Below are 20,650 nucleotides of genomic sequence, written 5' to 3' on the forward strand. Positions count from 1 at the left end.
ACACCCCCCTACGTCTCCCCACAACTCCCCAAAAGGGGTGCATGGAGAAATGCACCCCCAGAGGTCCCCCTATCCGGGGTTTGTGGGGTGCGAGGGGTGCGTGCACCCGACCCTAGGGAACGCGTCCCCATGGATCACTATGAAAATCCATACTTAAAGAAAAAATATTTCTCTTTAAAACTCTACTACATTTTTCTCTATGACTACCTTGACTTCTCTTGCTTCAACCCACTTAGTAAAATAGTCAGTACATAAAATGATGTATCTATTCTACCCTGATGGAGAATATATCGGTCCTATAAAGTCCCTCTCTCATTTTTCAAATGGTTCAAAGGAAAATTGGGGTTGTAAAGGCATTTCATTTCTTCTCGTATGTTTTCTTATCCTTTGAAATTCATCACACAGAGAAGGATATCGGTGGGAATCCTTGTGAAGGGTAAGACAAAAGTATCTAGTCTACAATATTTATAGGTTGCTCTTTTAGCTACAAAATTCCCTCCATAGGGCCCATCACGGCAAGCCTCTAGAATTCCATATTCACCATCTTCTGTACACACCTTCTCACGACCTAGTCAAGTCCCAATTTGAACAAGCATCCCTCAATCCATGTATAAGAGGCACTTTTCTTGATGATCATGTATCTTTCCCTATAGGACAGATGAGGGGATAGAAAGAGTTGCTCATAAGCGAAGTGATCATATACCATGATTATAGACATGTATCCAGTTGTTTTAATACAAATGTTATATGTTTCATTTAAAAAAAACAATTCTAGCATTAACATCATGTTTGCTCATTGGAAAAGGGACCGAGAATAGGATCAGCGAATTTTGAGCTGGAGCGATGGCGACCCTCTGCAACAGAACGGCAATGGGTTGATCGGCATGATTATCATGGGTACGGGGTACTGCAGATGTCAAAACCTCGCCTGTAGCTACCCCTGACATGATTCCTCTTGTTAGCCATGCCCCCTCTCCACTCTGTTTACCCATCTTAACCCTCATTTTCTCTCTCACTCCTCCATTTTTACTTTCACTATTCAGGGTTTCCGTTTTGCGTTGTTCGCGCTCTTGCGGTTTTCGCTTTCAAACCCTCCATCTCCATATGGTTAGGCGCCTGAGCCTACCCCCGCTCCCCTGGCGGTTCACCTCCCCCGAGGTTTTCGTCCTTGCCTTGGCCGTTTCTTTGCTGCTGTCGGTGTTGGTTTCCCGTCGGCATCTGGTTTCGAGGTATTGCATTGAACAAGTGCATCTGTCACTATGGACCTTGACGAAGTTGATTACTCGGAGGATCCTCCGGTGGAGGGCTCCATCTGGCAAACCTCTTTTGCTGCCTCGGAAGGTAGGTTTAGTGAGGACTTTTCTGCTAATATTGTTGATTATCTGCATCCCTTTGGTCCTGTTCTCCCCTCCTCCATTTTGCCAGACGAACCCTCATCCTGGTCGCAGTTTTCTGTGCCATCCCCGGCTACCCTAGGGTTCCTATCGGATTGTATCCATCCCTCTCCGAATTGTTCGGGTCCTTCTGCTCCGCCAGACCCCTTGTCGGCCCCTCTCCCTGGCTCTACATCTGACCCCGCCCCCCTCCCCGGGTCACCTGCCATCCCCCTGGACTCTGCATCTTCTATTCCCTCGGGTAGTTTCGCATCGATCCCTCTCTTGTCCGAAGTTGTCCCTGTCAACTCCCCCATCCCTAACCCCCCCCACCCACCCGCTGCCCCGGAATCAGCGAGGTTTTCTGCTCCCCTTAGCCATCCCCCCTCCCGCCCCTTGAAGAAGCAGAAGGTTTTCAAATCTCGGCTCTCCGACATTATTCTTAGACTCGAGGAAGATATCTAGTGGGGGGACACGATGGACTATGCAGACAGGGTCCTCGTAGGTCGCATCAGAGGAAGGAACTGCTCGGTGGCTCGTCTGAAAGCCTGGGCCTCGGAAATATGGGGACAGCACTTGGCAGATATCCCCTTCGTACAGACCTTCGTCCGAGGGTGGTTCGTGTTACGCTTTGCAAGGGCCGACCACACCATTTGGGTTCTCTCATCTTTCTGGCACTTTGAGAATGCTCCTGTCCTTCTCAAGCGCTGGACTCCCCTCTTCAATCCAAAGACGGAACAAATTGGGGTCGGCTCGGTATGGATAAGGCTCCCCGGCCTACCCCTTCAATACCGGTCTGAGGAAATTTTTAGGAAAATCGGGAACTCCCTCGGCACATACATGGATTTTGACAAGTCTTATCAAACCACGGGGATGATGGCATATGCTAGAATCCTTGTCCATCTGGATACCAGAGGCGCCCTACAGGAATTCATCACCATTCAATGGAGGTCCTTTTCGCGAAAAAAACCGCTCGACTATGAAGGTATCCCCTACCGCTGCAAACGACGCCACCAAGTGGGTCATCTTTACAAGGCTTTCCCTCTCCTCTGGAAATTGAAGCAGGCTCCACAGGACCAGGATCAGGAATTTCCAGTGGAAAAGCATCCCCCCCTTGTGGCGGAGACTTAGCCGGCAGAACAAAACAAGACATCAGAGACAGTGGATGCCCCGCCTGGTCCAGTTCCGAAGAAGCGCGGCAAGACTCCTTCGCGGCCTCCCTCTCCTCCACTGACGCGTTCCAGGGCTGCAAAAGGCGACGTCTTCTCTTCGGGTATGTCTCCTTCCCCTTTTCTCTCTACATCTCATTCCATTTTGTCGCACCCTCCCCTGACATCTTCCCTGGATTTGGTCCCCCCTCCCCCTTCCTTATCTGGCCCTTCTATGGGCTCTCATCCGCCCCTCTCTCCCTGCCAATCCGCCCCCCCCCCCCCCCCATCCTGCCCCATCCCCTTGCCTCCCCCTATTAACACCACCTTCTCCCTCTCCTCCGACCCATCCCCTTCCCTCCTACCCCCCTCCCCCTCGGTTAACTTGGCCCCGAGGTATCCCACCTGTGTGAGAGCGAAGGAAAGGCCCCCACATGCTTTAGGCCTTGATGTAGAGTCCTCCCTGACTTCACCCAAACCTGCGAGAGGCAAACCCTCCAATCTTCACAAGGCGAAGGACCAAGCTGGCCTGGAGGTCGTCCAGGGCAAACAAAATACTATTGAAAGGGTTCTTAGAGAAAAGGACACCCTCCCCCCCTCCCTCCTTGAAGCTTGTCTCTTTCAACTGTAGAGGGTTGGCTAGCCCTAAGAAAAAATCAGCCTTGAAGCGACTATTACTCCCTGAGATGGTCGACATGATTCTTTTACAAGAGACCCTCTGTATGGCTGCCACAATCATTCCCCTCATGAAATCCTGGTTGCCTGACTGGACCTTCCATGCCTTGGATGCCTCTGGGCGATCTGGGGGGATTGCCATGGGTTTCAAGAATAGAACTATTGATATAAATAACATTTGGGGAGGTGAGGTTTTTATTGGAGCAGACATTTCCTCCAAAGATTTAGAGAGGGAGTTTCGAGTTATAAATGTCTATGGGCCCTGTCAAAACAGAGAGGCCCACTGGAGGAGGCTTCTCAGCACCTCTCTCTCTCTCTTCTAAGCAGATAATGTAATCCTTGGTGGTGACTTGAAATTCTCCTTAGTGTACATGGAATCATGGGGCCATATGGCACAGATAGACCCATTATCTGATGTCTTCCTGCAATTACTTGAAGACCACCATTGGATTGACATCCCCTCGACAAAAATCCAGCACACCTGGAAAAACAATCGTACTGGTAGCCAAAGTCTGGCTCAGAGGCTGGACCGGTTTCTCATAAAGGAAGCAATTTATGTCATATTTCCACGCGCTAGGCAATGGGTAGGCAATGGCAGTATCTCAGACCACCGGCCCATCCTTTGGGAACTGGCTGATAGCTCACACAAGATCTCTGCCCCTTTCAAATTCAACTCCACCTAGCTCAGGGACCCCTCCTACATAATTTTGGTCACTGAGTACTGGCAATCTCACCCGATCACAGGAGAGCCGGATCTGGTGAAAGGATTTGTTAAGAACCTCAAGGAGCTCAAAGGGCTCTCCAGGAGATGGGCACACAAGAAAACGGAACAGGAGGATAATTGTCTCAAGCTTGCCGAACAGGCCATCTCTCAATCTGAAGAGCAATCGGAGGGCACCTTCACCTCCCTCGAGCAAAAGGAACAATATTCCCATTTGATCAAGCAGAGAACCCAAATTCTCAAGGACAGAGAAGGAAGTTGACATCTTAGAAGCAGAGCAATCTGGCTCAAGGAAGGAGACGACAACACCAAGTTTTTCCACCGCTTCGCGAATGGGCGAAAGGCCATCAACACCATCTGGGAGCTCCAGAATGACCAGGGACACAACGTTAACACCTCCAGAGAATTGGCCGCCCTAGCCAGCTCTCATTTCAAAAGTATCTTCTTAGCCTACGGGGAGGCCAACATCCTGGAGGTAATGCGCACAACAGAACTCTTCCCCTGATTTGTTGAGGGGGATGAGGCAGAGGAACTATCCAAGGAGGTATCCCTAGGGGAACTTGAAGCCACCATCAAGGGCTTTCAAAGGGACAAGAGCCCTGGGCCTGACGGCTGGCTTGCCGAATCCTATCTGGATTTTTTTAACATCCTGGGCCATGACCTGTTAAGGGTGGTGGAGGATTTCCGCCTCTCGGGAAGAATGTCTCCAGCCATAAAATCTGCCTTCATCGCCCTTATCCCCAAAGCTGACAAGCCCTCCTCTTTCAATGATTTCCGCCCCATCTCTTTGTGTAATTGCCTGTATAAAATCATAGCCAAAGTCATTGCAAATCGACTCAAGCCCATCCTCTCGGCTCATATTTCCTCCGAACAGTTTGCTTTCCTCAATCACCGACAAATCCATGAGGCTGTTGGAACTGCTCAGGAGCTCCTCCATTCTATGCACACTAAGAATCTGAAGGGCATGATTCTGAAGGTGGATTTAACAAAGGCTTTCGACAGAGCAAATTGGCTCTATATCCGTTTGCTCCTCACACACTTGGGTTTTCCTTTCCTATTCATCAAATGGATTATGAGTTGCGTTACAGATGTCACTTACATTGTTCTATCAAATGGAGCCCCCACTCCTTTCTTCTCGACTGAAAGAGGCTTAAGGCAGGGATGCCCGCTCTCCCCCCTTCTCTTCCTCCTCATCATGGAAGGCCTCAGCAGATCAATTGGAGCCGAACACAGCAGGGGCAGATTAGTAGGCATCAAGATCACGGAAAATTTCCTTTTAATGCACCTTCTGTTCGTCGATGATGTCCTCATCTTCCTGAACGACAACATCGGGGACACCACTGCCCTACAACATGTTTTTGAACTTTTCCAGAAGGCAACAGGCATGGCTATCAACATCCACAAGTCCACTCTGACTGCTACAGATTGCTCCCGGCAAGAAGTACAATTTGCCCTCCGTCGTTTCCCTTTCACTCCACTTTCTTTGGAGGAAGGTCTGAAGTATTTGGGTTTTCAACTGAAGGCCCTGGGCTACAAAATTACGGACTGGACCTGGCTCATCTCTAAGGTCGAAAAGCGACTAAACAATTGGTACAACAGATACCTTTCACGAGCTGGTAGGTTGGTCCTCATCAAAGCTGTATTGGAAGCAACCCCAGTTTACTAGATGACCTAGGCTTGGATCCCCAGGAGAATTCTAGCAAGGCTCAAAAGTATCTGCAACAACTTTCTATGGAAGGGCAATAAGCAGGGTAGCCTCTTTGCTTGGGTGAAGTGGGACACCATCTCTCGACCCAAAAAATGGGGAGGATGGGGCATTAAGAGACTGGACATCTTTGCCAAAGCCCTGGCAGCCAAATTGGGATGGCAGATCATCACTACACGGAGTCTCTGGACGAAAGTTGCCCATGCTAAGTACATCTCTCCATCTAGTTCTATGGACTGGATCAGGCAGGACCACCGAAACACCAACAACATCTCCTCCATCTGGAAGGCGGTACTAAACTCACTCCCTCTCATCCGGGAGGGTCTAACATGGAGGATTCGAGAAGGAAATGTTGTTCGTATTGGGTTCGACCCCTGGATTGGCTGTGGGAACGCACATAGGCTCCCGGCTGAAATGTTGGGGTTTCTGGCGGATCATGGATATACACACCTATGTCACATTGCTGATTCCACAAATTCCACTTTATTTCAGCAGGCCTGGAAATCGGCTCAGGACCTATAGCTTCTGGCCCAATGGCAACAGGACTGGGTTTCATTTACTGATGCCCTCACACAAGCTCACATTAGAATCACTGAAGGAGAAGATGAAATTGTGTGGGCTCATGCCAAGAACGGCAGATACTCGCCAAAGGAAGGGTACTTAAAGCTCATGGAAGCTCACAAACCGGAAAATCTAGAACCATGGTGGAAGGCTCTTTGGAAATTAAAAGCGGCCCCCAGGACGCGAGTACTCATGTGGTCCATTCTTTTCAACAAAGTACCGACCGGCCTGAACTTGATGAAGAGATCCTTTCACGGACCTTTCTGGTGCCACCTGTGCAGATGCAACGAGGAGAGCACTGAACACCTCTTCCTGGATTGCCCTATTATCTCTGAGCAATGGAACCTCATTCTGGCACAGTACCCCCACCTTCAGGGTTGGCGCGGGGGAAACCTCCGAGAGGCCTGGCTTTGCTGGCTCGGTGGACACAACGGAAAGGACAGAAACTTGCCGCTGCTGATGAGCTGGGCTATTTGGACAGCTCAAAACCGAGCCATTTTCGAGCTCAAAATCCCCCTCTGGCCTTCTATCAGATCCCGAGTCATAGCAGATTTTGACTCTATCCCTGAGGACTCCCCTCAGCCCCCCCCAGGAACCTCCTCCCGGAATCCATTGACAAATCTTTCCCATGGGCCTATTTTGATGGGTCAGCCCAAGATGAGGGTTGCGGAGGGGGTGCCATCCTCTACCTTAGTGACTCCCACTGCTTCAAACTCCAAATGCACCTGGGCAGAGGCATAAACAATTTTACAGAGCTTGCCACTACAAAACACCTCCTTCATTTTGCCCTTGAGAAAAACTGCACCCAACTCCAGCTCTTTGGGGACTCCAAACTCATCTGCGACTGGCTCAGTAGATCATCTCATTGCTCTGCTTTCTCATTGTCGCACATTTTGGATGAGGCTCATAGACTGATTGCATCTTTTGATTACTTTGTATGTTGTCACATCTACAGGGAGCGCAACACAGGGGCAGACCACATTTCAAAGGAGGCAGCGCGCCAGCAGGAAGAGGACTGGTTAATACAAGAGTAAATTGATGGCACCTTCCATCAATATTATCACAAGCCTTTCATGGATCGGCACAGGCACCTGGAGACTTAAAAAGCTCTCTCATTTTTACTTTCTTCATGGTTTTTCAGTTTTTGTACCCAGTCTAAATTTCTGTTTATACTGGCTATAGAACTTCTACAAAAACAATACAGTGCTATTACTTTTCAGAGACAACAGGACCTCCCTTCGTGGAGAATACAGTTTCACTGCTCTTTTTTGTTGGTTATTATTGAAAACTCTCCCTGCGTGGAGAATACAGTTTCACTGCTCTTTTTTGTTGGTTATTTTTGAAAACTCTGATAAACAACAGCATCATTGAATTTTACATGACCTCCCTGCGTCGAGAGTATAGTTTTTTCTGGTGGCGATTCTGTCAAACACTGGTGACGCAACCAGCCTCAATATGAATATGCTATGGCATCTACAGAATGTAATTTCTCTTCTACTAATAGAAATTACGACTTTTTCCAAGGGACAAAAAAAAAATCATGTTTGTTCATTAAATACTTCATGGCATCATGGTTATGTATAAAAAAATTGGTAACCAGTGATATAATGTATAAATTTATTCAAAAAATTGATTTAATTTTAATATTTTATTTTTTATTTTTTTTAATTTTTTTCTCATATATTTTATTTATTTATTTTTAATTCTTTTATTTGTTTTGTAATTTAATATTTAATATGTTTTAAATATTATTTAAGTTAAAAAATAATTTATTTTTTTTAAGTTAAATATATATATATATATATATATATTAATTGTTTTCAATATTTTCTTTAATTTGTTTTTTGGTTAATTTTAATTTTTTTCTTTTTTATGGATTATTTTTTGTTTTCTTTTCTTACATTTTTTATGCTTTGAATTTTATTTTATTTTTTTCGTTTTTATATAATTTTTTATGTTTGATTTTTTTTAACTCTTTTTTTATGTTTTAATAGATTTTTTTATTTACTTGTTATTATTTATTAAAAGTTTTAATTTTTGTGTTCTTGTTTTAATTGTTTTTAATCTTTTAATTTTTGTTTTGTTTTGAATGTTTCATTTTTATTTATTTGTCTATTTATTTATACCAGAGGTTTGAAAGAGGTTTTGGACCAGAGATATATAAAAATGACAACGAAGTTCTTAAAAAAAATGAGAGGATGTTAAAAAGGATGCAATACTAGCATAAAAAGAACGTGAAACTCAAAGGAGTTGATAACAAGTTATGTTCCAAGATTAAACATCTAAATGCTAAGACACTCTTAAGGAATCCAACATGGTCTATTGCTATGAAGAAGAAAATAACTTCAGGAAATAACTTGAATATTCTCAACCAAGTTATTGAGACTATATTGTGATAGGAGAAAATTATAAATTTTACAATTTTGCTTGTGCATGAGGACAAGAAAAATCATCAGCATGGAGGAATGTTGAGGCTCAAAAATAAGCTCTTTTTGACATTCTGTTGACCTTACTTTGTCTATTTTATCCTCAGAAGCTTACCATAGTCATCATTTTATAATCCAGTTCTACCATTTCTACATAAGAATCATATCTAAGCTACAGAGGTTACAAATGAAGATTTTTAAGGCAAATATGTTCATTCTTCTATAGTTTTGTATATTTATTTGTAAAAACAATTTGAAATGTGATGGCTACAGAAACTCACATTTTATAGATAGTCTTCAATCCTATAGCCAAATAACAGGTTGACATAGTTGCAAATATGATTCAACAAAAGTGAAATTTGGCAAACGTGGCAAAAATAAAGCATAAGGTTTCCACCTTTTCAAACCTACCTAGGAACAACCACAACATCACAAGAGTACATTCAATGCTACAGTCAAGCAATGGCAGAGTTATGTTATGATAAATTCATGCATATCACCATGAATTTATCATACATGTTTGCTAGATCTGATTTGTACATCCACGATATCTAGAATTCAGTCAATTTGTTCCAAAAAAATGCAACTATATTCTCAAAAAAATTTGTCATAAAATGTATAAATATATATTACCTCTGCAATGGAAAACAAGTCTACTTGTATGGAAACATTCTAGAAAGTAATATAAACTCTATTTGTTGATCCTTTAATTCTGGTGTGATGCACTATTCGTGAAATCATTCATAGTGATATCTATAGTGATTTAGAGTATTAGTTTACTTCTTGTAGGTGCGACCAAGCTAGGAAGACCCCCCTAAGACAAGGAAGCATGTTTCCCTCTTTTCTTTTCTTTTGATTAGTTTCATTTCATTTCAGATCGAACTTATTAATTAGCATACAAGTAGACAATTCATTATACAAGTGATCACTTAGGTTTATGTTTTACAATTGGTGTGTTTGATTCATTACAATTCAAATATTATCATTAACTTTAATTTTCTTTCATGTCAATACAGTGAAGGTTGATCATATGGATCTTCAATTGAATAGATATTGTAATCTGCAGTCACTAAAACTTAGCAATACACTTGTAAACTTAGCAATACACTTAAAACTTTGTTTCATGACAATTCTCTACATGATACAAGGATCTAGATATGTTTTAGAACCATGGTTGTATTTAGTTAGTTAGTTTGCCAATTATTTTCATAGATCAAAGCTTTACTTTAATGTTAGAAGCTGTGAAAGCTATCAAAACTTTTACACTTCACAAGTTTAAAAACTCGAATTGATGATTTTAATGTAACAAAATTATGGTACAATTGAATTGACTAACACACTCCATCCCACCAAAGTGAGGCATGACCTTTCAATCTTGTCACAACAAACTTCACCTTCTTATCATCTTCCACATTCTCAAAGTCAATTTTTTTTTATAAATTACTAATATAATCAAGAAACTCTTCAACATTCAAACTGCCTTCATACATTGGCAATTCCAGCTTGTCACAACAAACTTCACCTTCTTATCATCCTCCACATTCTCACAATAAAAATATTTTTCTAAATTACTACTCAAATCATTGAACAACTCTTCAACATTCAAACTACCTTCATATATTGGCAATTCCATATTTGGCCTAGAGCTTTCCCCCGTGACTACTATAATCAGTCTTTCTTTAGAATTTTCTTCTTCAAACTCTACTTCTTCAACTTCCTCCTTTACTTGAGGTTATATTTCTTCATCAGTGACATCTCAAATATCAAAACCTCTTCTTTGTGAAATCTCCATACCTTCCATACGCACTCAAATATTCCTCATTTCTTCAAGTAGGATTGTGTTAGAAACTACTCTCTTTTTACCTACTCTTCTCCCCTTAGCTTTGAAACCCTAACTTTTTTCTATAATTCTATTGGTATGATGCTTTATTTTGTTGTTCTTTTATACCAAAATGGACGACAACCTGATATGAACTCAAGCCAATTCTACTCTCTATACTGTTATGTATTTCCTCTACACGGGATACAAATTCATCCTATAATACATTCTTATGTTTTTTAACTTTAACGTCAATATATGAACTCTATATGGAAAAATCTATTACTTAAAGCACATAATTTCCCTTTGTTTCAACTTTTGTTGCTTGTCGACTTCTTTCCTGTCACCAAGAAAAAAACCAAATGTTTTGGATCCATCACTTGAACAAAAGTTGGATGTTTCATGTCATTAAAACAAAATCCAGATGTTTGGCATCTATCACTAAATAGAGGTTGAATGTTTTCCCCATTGCTGAAATAAATCTAAATCTATGAGATTTAATAATTCTAAAAAAGTATCGATCTGAATATCATTAATGCTTTACTGAATCTTGGAAAACAGGGACTAGAGGCTGGAATTTACATTTTTCAATGGCTATAATTTCAATCTTTGAGGTTGATTTTCCTTTATAAATTGTTGGTCGAAGATAGGAGGTGGAACTCTAAAATTCATAAGTTCTAATATTCTTGAATTCAAATGCTCTCCAAACTTCGGAACCCTCAATCTGGGGTTTTACGAAATCTACAAAAACTTTAAAAGAGAAATTTCTAAGAAAAATGATCTAAATACTTTGTCACCTAATCCATGTTTCTTGACATGCCAAAAATCCACGATGCTTGTGAGGACCACGATCTAGAAGTGGAAATCTAGAAAAACTTAAAAAGAGGAATTCCTTGTAAAAAAACAAATCTGGATGCTATCACCCAATTCACATTACTCGACATGCCCCCGATCCATGTCACTTTTGGGGACCACAATCTGGAAGTAAAAATCTAGAAACTTTTAAAAAACTTGCTTAAAAAACAAGCTTAATAAAAAATTTGGATGTTGAAAGGTCAATGGCTGGATAATCGTTGATCTCAAGAAAATCAATGGTCCAAATCAAACCTCAGTGTTATAGGCCATTTTGTCGCATCTGTTCAATAGGCCTACAAACCGGATCAATCCACATCTGTGAACATGTTGTCACCATCCCTACACAAAGCCCTAATCATGACCTTTCCAAATGTCTGAGTTTTTGGCTCTAATTGCTACAAATCAATGCTTTTAAGCCCCAGTGCACCCTTCCCCTTTATACACCTAGGTTCAATGCTGGTTGCTCCTTTTTGCACCGGTGTTGATCAGCACTAGTTCCTCCTTGTTAGGGGTGCACTGATTCTAGAAATTAGGGAAAATTAAAAATATTTATGAAGCTTCCTCTTCCAAAAGCTTCCAATGATTGTTTTATGTTAGGGTCCCACCCTAACCCCCTTATTTATGTCATGGGATCACATTATAGTCAAGAGTCAATAAAGCCCATATTAATATTTGTAAGTGGTTAACCCGCAATTAATGACGGGACCACAGTTAGTTGCAAATGGGTCGTAGTATTAGATAGATGGTATTAATAAAACCCACGGTATTGGCCCGTGGTATTGCATGTATGAGTCATATATAAAGGATAGAGACTCCCTGCAAGGAGCATCGTGTCTTATTTTGTAGTCGAGCTCTGCTCTATTGGAGGTTGCCCCCTCGAAGAGGCAAGTGAACATTACTCTCTGAATAATAAAATCATTGCTATTCTGTGTTCTGGGTATCTTTTCTTCGCATATTCTGTATTTGGGTATCATTTTGCAGGTTAAGAGCATAACAAGTGGTATCAGAGCACTTTCCAGGGCCGGTGGGATCTCCAATTCTTAGCACAAAAAAAAAATTCGGCTACAGACGTGTTCCGACGTCTTTAAACCACGGGATCTGTTGTTGAGCACTTAAACTTGCGGATTTGGGGAGGCATGCACGCAGGAAATACAAGAGGTGGTCACGTCTGTTGGACTCCCTTGTAACCCCTGTGGGTACCCCTTTGAGTAGTAGCGCATTAGACAGAACCGCGCACAGACTGTCTTCTACGTACCCTCTGGGTATATCGGAAGCCCCCTAGGCTCCCTTGAAACCTCGCCATAGATAAACCATCGGCCATCTTGTGGCTACAGTACACCGAGAACAGCACTCGAAGAGATTACTCGCCCGTACGATAGGGTAGTCGGGTTGTACGACTAAGGGTACGGTAGATCCTCCTTAGTTAGAGCCCTGAAACATTGGGCCGAGTACTACCGCCAGACCCTTATGTATATTGTGATCTGTAGCACCTGACACTCCTCAAGACCATAGTTCCCTTTTCTATCGGGGGATCGCACATCATCTATATCAGATCCGCTTGTGCAAAGGAGTGCAGTAGCAGCAGCAGACATCAGTCCCGCAGTCTCGAGCTCGCAGATCAGTCATTCCGATCTATTAGATCCAGCCGATCCAAAGCAGCAGTCTGTTCCGCCGCCCAAAGCTATCCGATCCGCCATTCAGATCTCTCAGATCCACCAGATCGGAGTTGTTGTGAAGGGTTCCTATACCGGGGTATAATTTTCGCAAGACTTTTGGCCGTGTTGACATTTTGAGGATTTGGCGACTGCAGTATTGATCAGGAAGGAGTAAAACTCCGTTAGGAGTTTTCAAAAAAAAAAACAAAAAAAGGTCTGAGATCTTCCGGGGCGCTTATTGGTGATCTAGCCCATCAGAATCAGGATGACGAGATGAGCACGGTGGTACCATTCAATTATTAGTGAAAAATTTTTAGGCGGTCCCAATTGTTCATCAGGTTGGTGTATGGTAGAAACTAGAGCCCAAGCGATGGCCAATGAAAGGATGGACAAACTTGAAGAATCCATGCAAACCCTCACCAATCAGCTTAACGGACTATGTATCCAGGTCCAGCAATTAATCCCGAAGGGCAAGGAGCAAGCCCACGAGGAGGCGTATAATGGCAATGAATACAATGAGGGTGAGTCTAGCCACTCTCCTCACGTCTGGCACACCCACCAACAACCCAGTCAGTGACCTCCCAAGTTGGATATGCATAAATTTGATGGTTCTCACCCGTCGGCATGGATAGCACAAATGGAGCAGTATTTCAAACTGAATCGCATCTTAGATAATGCGACTCAGCTTATGTTGGGGAGCATGTACTTGGACAATGAAAGGTGGCAATGGTGGGAATGGCATCAACGTTGCAATGGACCTTTTAGGACTTGGACCCAATTTACAAAAGCTCTTCAAGACTGCTTTGAACAGGAAACCTCTTTTTTGGGTCGTCTTACTAAGCTCCGACAGACGGGTACAGTGGATGAATATATTACAACTTTTGAAGCCTTAGCCTTCCGCACTTGGGGTCTCTCAGATGTGTTCTACACGGAATTTTTTATCAGCGGTCTTAAAGAAGCCATCAAAGCTCAAGTCTTACTACACCACCCTCCCACATGGACAGAGGCTTGCAAGGTAGCCCATAACGTGGAACGTGCATTAGCAGCCCAATACAGTCGCCCAAATTTCTCCACTAAAGGTCGCCCCCCACAAGCTCACAACACGACTCAAACACTTAAGGTCCAAAAGGTGTCACCTGCGGAAATGGCCGAAAGAAGAAAGCAAGGACTATGTTACTACTGTGATGAAAAATACTCCCCAGGTCATAAATGCAAGGAGCCCAAATTTTTTCAAATAGATGCCACTGACTACAACTCAACAGAGGAAGATCCACCACTTGAGGAACATGAGGCGCTAGAAGAAGACAACCAAAAGGACAATGTCTCTGACGAACCAGTTATTTCGTTGCATGCGTTGGCAGGGATTTCTTCCCCTCAAACTCTCAAAATCAGAGGTTTTCTTAAACATCGCCCAGTAGTAGTCTTGATTGATAGTGGAAGTACACATAATTTCATCCATCAAAAAGTCGCAGAAGCAGTGCATTGTTTTGTACGAGCAGTTTCTAACTTCCAAGTCCAAATTGCGGATGGGGGCACAATGAAATGTGAAGGCCGCTGTGAAAATGTCAAACTTCAAATGGGGGATTATCAGTTGAAAACCCACATGTTTGCCATACACATGGGGGGTTGCGACATTGTCCTCGGCGCTGAATGGCTCCGCACTCTTGGGCCAATCACAATGGATTTCCAGGAGTTATATATGAGTTTTAAGCAGAACAACTCCACACATACCCTCCGTGGACTCCAGGCGGGAGCCCCCTCTATCATCAGCTCACATAGGATGGAAAAATTGTTAAAAAAGGGCCATCATGGAGTGGTAGCTCAATTTAATGCCATCCAGGTCGTCGAAACCAAGTCTCTGCCAATTCATCCTGAGATTCAACAGATTTTAAATAACCATCTGCTGGTCTTTGACAAGCCTCATGAGCTTCCACCCTCGCGAGGGGAACATGATCATAGCATCACCTTGGTTCCAGGGGCCCAACCCCCAAATGTGCGGCCATACAGATAGCTGTTCACCCAAAAGAATGAAATAGAAAAAATAATCAAGGAACTTTTGGAAGCAGGTGTCATTCGTCCCAGCATTAGTCCTTATTCATCCCCAGTGGTCATGGTGCTCAAAAAAGATGGGGAGTGGCGGATGTGTCCCGACTTCAGGGCCCTCAATAAGTTGACAGTAAAAGATAAATTTCCCAGCCTGGTGGTTGATTGATTTGCTGGACGAACTCAATGGGGCTCAATTCTTCACTAAGTTGGATCTTCGCTCAGGCTACCACCAAATTCGCATGAAGGAAGTCGACATTCCCAAGACTGCTTTCAGAACTCATGAAGGCCATGATGAGTTCTTGGTCATGCCATTTGGTCTTTGTAATGCCCCCTCTACTTTTCAGAGCCTTATGAATCACATTCTCAAACCATATCTCAGGAAATTTGTCCTTGTCTTCTTCGATGACATCCTCATCTAGAGTGGCACTTGGGCTGCACATCTTCAGCATGTAGATCTATTCTTGCAACTGCTCCGCAAGCATAAATTATTTGTCAAGATGTCCAAGTGTTCGTTTGGCATGGAAGAAGTTGAGTATTTGGGCCACATTGTGGGGCGTGAAGGTGTCAAGGTGGACCCCAAAAAGATCCAGGCAATGCACGAATGGCCTCAACCTAAGACCTTGAAGAGCTTGAGAGGATTTTTGGGTCTCACAGGCTATTATCGTAAATTTGTCCGCAACTATGGCCGCATAGCGAAGCCCCTCACTCAACTCCTAAAGAAAAATTCCTTCTTCTGGAACGAGGAAGCACAACAGGCATTTACCCCTCTCAAAAACGCCATGTGTTCCACTCTAGTCTTAGCACTACCTGACTTCACCAAATCCTTTGTCATTGAATGTGATGCTTCGGGGACAGGTATTGGGGCGGTCTTAATGCAAGAAGGGCGACCTTTGGCCTTCACAAGCCAACAACTAAGTGGGAGGAATCTGGGCCAATCTACCTACGAAAAAGAAATGATGGCCATCTTACATGCAGTCGAGACCTGGCGACCTTACTTATTGGGGTGACATTTTCAAAACCGCACAGATCATCACAGTCTTAAATATTTTTTGGAGCAACGCCTATCCTCCCCACAACAAAATAAATGGCTCGCCAAAATGCTGGGATATGATTATGAGATCATTTACAAGAAAGGGAAAGACAATAGTGTAGCAGATGCATTATCTCGCCAATTTGAGGAAGAAAGTACTCTGCTAGCAATTTCCCTCCCCATTCCAGAGTGGATTGAAGAGGCTCGCAAGGAATGGTTTTCACACCCCGGGCTATCCCAACTCATTTCTCAATTGCAGGTAGATCCAAATTCCACCAAGGGCTACTCGTGGCAGGATGATATTCTTCGCTACAGGGACAGAGTCGTAATAGCACCAACATCCACCCTCAAAAGTCGCATTTTGGCAGAATTGCACTCATCTCCCATTGCAGGACATTCAGGCTTTTAGAAGACGTATGCTTGCACCAGAAGATCATTTTTTTGGACAGGCATGAAAAAGGACATCCTTACTTTCGTAGCAGAATGCGATGTCTGTCAACGCCACAAAGGGGAAACCGTCAACACACCAGGCACATTACAACCATTGCCCATTCCGACATCAATTTGGACGGAGGTTTCTATGGATTTCATTACAGGTCTTCCAAAGTCCGGGAACAAGTCATTCATCATGGTGGTTGTGGACCGACTGTCGAAGTATGCTCATTTTTGCGCCCTACCCCATCCGTTTACACCAACTTTGGTCGCTCAATCTTTCATGGATCAGATTTTCAAATTACATGGCATGCCCACTTCTATTGTGTCCGATCGCGACCCGATCTTCACCAATAATTTTTTGTAGGAACTTTTCAGGATACAAGGCACTCAACTAAAACTCAGTACTTCCTATCATCCGCAAACAGATGGTCAAACTGAAGCCGTCAACAAATTTCTAGAAACCTACCTTAGGTGTTTCACTTCAGAAAAGAAACACCTTTGGGTACAGTGGTTACCTCTGGTTGAATGGTAGTATAACACCAACTATCATGCCACCACAAAAATGACTCCCTATGAAGCAGTATATGGTCAACTTCCGCCTTCCCCTACTTCTTATCTCAAGGGGTGCTCCAAAGTACAAGTAGTGGATCAACTCCTACAACACCGCGCAACCATGCTCGCCCATCTTACAGAGATTCTTCATCAAGCTCAAAACCGCATGAAGCAACAGGTTGACCAGCATCGCTCAGAGCGCCAATTTCAAGAAGGGGATCAGGTCTTTTTGAGGCTGCAACCATATAAGCAAACATCACTCAAAGACAAGGGTTGTCAAAAGCTCTCTCCAAAATTCTACACACCATACCAAGTACTTCAGCGCATTGGAGAAGTGGCTTACAAGTTGGCTTTGCCACCTACTGCAAAAATCCATCCAGTTTTCCATGTATCGTGCCTCAAGAAAGTGATTGGGAACAATTGCCGAGTTCAAACCAGTCTACCTAAATTGGACGAAGAAGGGTCAATCTGGCTTCAACCCGAACAAGTTCTAGACACACGAGACAAGCACCTGCGCGGCCGCATGATTAAGGAAGTCCTCGTCAAATGGAAAGACACCTCTCCGGAAGATGCAACTTGGGAACCAACCACTATTCTTCAGCAGTTTCCACAGCTTCAGCCTTGAGGACAAGGCTAGTCTTAAGGGGGAGGGCATGTTAGGGTCCCACCCTAACCCCCTTATTTATGTCATGGGATCACGTCATAGTCAAGAGTCAATAAAGCCCATATTAATATTTGTAAGTGGTTAACCCACAATTAATGACGGGACCACAGTTAGTTGCAAATGGGCCGTAGTATTAGATAGATGGTATTAATAAAACCCATGGTATTGGCCCGTGGTATTGCATGTATGAGTCATATATAAAGGATAGGGACTCCCTGCGAGGAGCATCGTGTCTTATTTTATAGTCGAGCTCTGCTCTATTGGAGGTTGCCCCCTCGAAGAGGCAAGTGAACATTACTCTCTGAATAATAAAATCATTGCTATTCTGTGTTCTGGGTATCTTTTCTTCGCATATTCTGTATTTGGGTATCATTTTGCAGGTTAAGAGCATAACATTTTAACTATTTACTATGGATAAGAAGCTCGAAGACCTATTTGATCCTACCTTGGAGACTTCACCTCTTTTTCCTTGAGATCATCCTCCCATCATAAGTGGATCTCAAGTTCATTATGGTAAATCCTAAACTACTATCCCTCTCCTATAAATTTACTAACATCCGTAACATCAAGATTGGCTTTTGGAGACTCATTATACCCTCATGATATTGCCTTGAATCTAAAGGAGTCATCATATTCATTCATTAGGGTGACATTGAGGTGTTCTTTGTGACAAGGAAGGACAAGTCAACTTTGGAAGAACTCTACAAGATCAGTTGTTATTCTTGGTTGTAAACTCTCTCCTATTTTTATTAATACAAAGAGTATTTAGTTTTCCTATATGTGTTGTGTTACATTTACATTCATGTATTTCAATGCCTCGTTGATTCATTGAATAGAATAATTGAATTATGTTACGTAGATGTTGTGGATCATTGGCTTGTTTTGGTTGTATGTGTAGGTTCTAATTATAGCATCCAAAGCTACAATTGGAGCTTACAAGCAAAGATGAAACTAAAGCTTGCGAATAATTCCAAGTAGGCTTATTTCCGTTCTTCAATTTCTCTAAGGAAAACTCTATATTATTTGCCTTCTGTTCTTCTTGACAAATCCACTAGGTCTAGGGAAATTACTTTTGTCCCCAATTGTAAATTCCGCATAACAAATTGGAGACTATGCTGGTGATCGATTTCTTCCCTTAGTGGTTTCCTTGACCTTAGCACCTTTTTCACTCAGACCTTGATTGACCCTAGGAAAACCCTTCTCTGAGCTTGATTTGATTTTTTGTGTCATATTTTGGTCGGGTTTGCCCCAGTGCACCCGCTGGTCTAGAGATAGAGTACTTCAGCGCACCCTCTCCTTCTTTCTACCTATGTTGATTCCTATAAGATGCAAAAAATTGCATTCCTCTGCCTTTCTCTCTGATTTGCTTTGGTCCAGGAAGTTTTCCTTGTGTCTTTGAGTGTGTCCTTGCCTCTGAAAATACAATCCCTTGTGTGAAATTGTGTGTTTTTGCTTTCATTTTTGCAAAAAAAATTCCCCCTTAATCGTCGAGGTGGGGTTAAACTGTGTATGAGTGTTAATCACCTCTGAGTGTCACACCTTTTTGATAAAAAAATTGTTTCGTTCTTTCTTCCTTTTTTCTTGTCAATTAAGGGTTTGTATACATAGATTGATTGTTGAATTTGAAAAGTAACTTTTACATTACAGTTAAAGTTTGTGTGGTTTCTTTTCATTAGAAATTAAGTTACATTAATATGTTTCTTTGCATTTGAAACATTAAAAGAAAATAAAAGAAAAACAATTATTTACATTGCATATATGGCATTGATTTTTATTGGAATAGTGAAGTTGAGGGGATCGATTGTTGCATCACTTATTTGTTGCCTTATTGATTGATTTCTTCTTCCCCTACTTAGTTAGGCCTTTCATTTCTAAAAGGAAAATGAAAAGAGTTATTTTTGTCATATTAGTTGCATCATAGGTGTCTTCATGTGGCATTGAGTTTTGAGCCTTAACATCGAAACATAATTCAAGATAAACTATAAAATTCACTCAATCAACCTAAGAGCATTTAAAACTTAATGACACATCTAGAGGTCTAAGCTAGAGACGTGTTCCAGCGCTATAAATGTAAGAATTGTCTTTTTTTTGTTAGTGTTACATTCCTGGGGTGATATCTTGTTCCATGTACATAAGTGTATTGAATCGTTCTCCACGTACCTTTGAGTATATCGGATGGTGCTCCATGCATGATAAGTATATGGGAACGCTCTCTTCGAATGGTTACGCATTAGACAACACTATTACAGGCTGCGCTTCAACGCAGCTCCGGGTATATTTTGGAAATCCCCACTAGGTTGTTATCCCTCCATAGGTAACTCAGTCGACTGCCTTGTACACTATGATACTTTGAACATAGCATTTGGGGAGATTGTCTACCCATACGTAAATCTTTGGTTCACTAAAGTGGTATATTGCAATTCACAGTTACTTGGTAAACCCTTTTGCCTAGTTACTTGTTTCTTTTATTTGTGTCTTTAATTTCTAAATCCAATTAATTGACCGTGGAACAACATCCTCACCATGGAACAACTCCTTAGTGGATCTTAGGTTGAGACTAATGGATTCCTGAGTCCACCAGTCAAAAAAACTTCTCTGACGGGAATCCTAATCCTTCTCCTCCATTTGAAAATATTGGAGCTCCTTATATGGAAACATTGTCCCTTCCCAGATTTACCATTGGTTTTCCAATTTGGTTGTTTTCGACCCCTATGGTTCTGAATGTCCAAACTACTTCTCAACCAAGTAGTCCTCCACCTGAACAACATCAACATCAATTTCATCCTAAACTTGACCCTTTTCCTTCTTCACGTGTTGTTTCGTCATCCCTTTCTTCCTTCTCGCCTGGTGAAAGTCTCAATTCTAGTAACCAAAAAGATAAGAAGAAGAAGAAGAAAAATAAGTAGGGGGCAACCAAGAAACCATTACTACCAATGCAACTAGTATGGAGGAACTGTTAGAAATTAATTAACAGATCAATGAAAT

General features: G+C 42.5%; 1 protein-coding gene across 1 annotated transcript; it reads left to right on the forward strand.

Moving 5' to 3' along the window:
* Nucleotides 1-1,850: 1,850 nt before the first annotated feature.
* Nucleotides 1,851-2,504, forward strand: LOC149205505 (uncharacterized). Its single transcript, XM_089397424.1, has one exon. It carries the CDS (start codon nt 1,851-1,853, stop codon nt 2,502-2,504), a length of 654 nt encoding a protein of 217 aa, XP_089253550.1.
* The last annotated feature ends 18,146 nt before the right edge of the window (nt 2,505-20,650 follow it).

The sequence above is a fragment of the Pinus tabuliformis genome, chromosome 1_2 (genome assembly GCF_031772625.1).
Source record: "Pinus tabuliformis cultivar Carrire ecotype Pingquan chromosome 1_2, CPIR1, whole genome shotgun sequence".
Lineage (NCBI taxonomy): Eukaryota > Viridiplantae > Streptophyta > Pinopsida > Pinales > Pinaceae > Pinus > Pinus tabuliformis.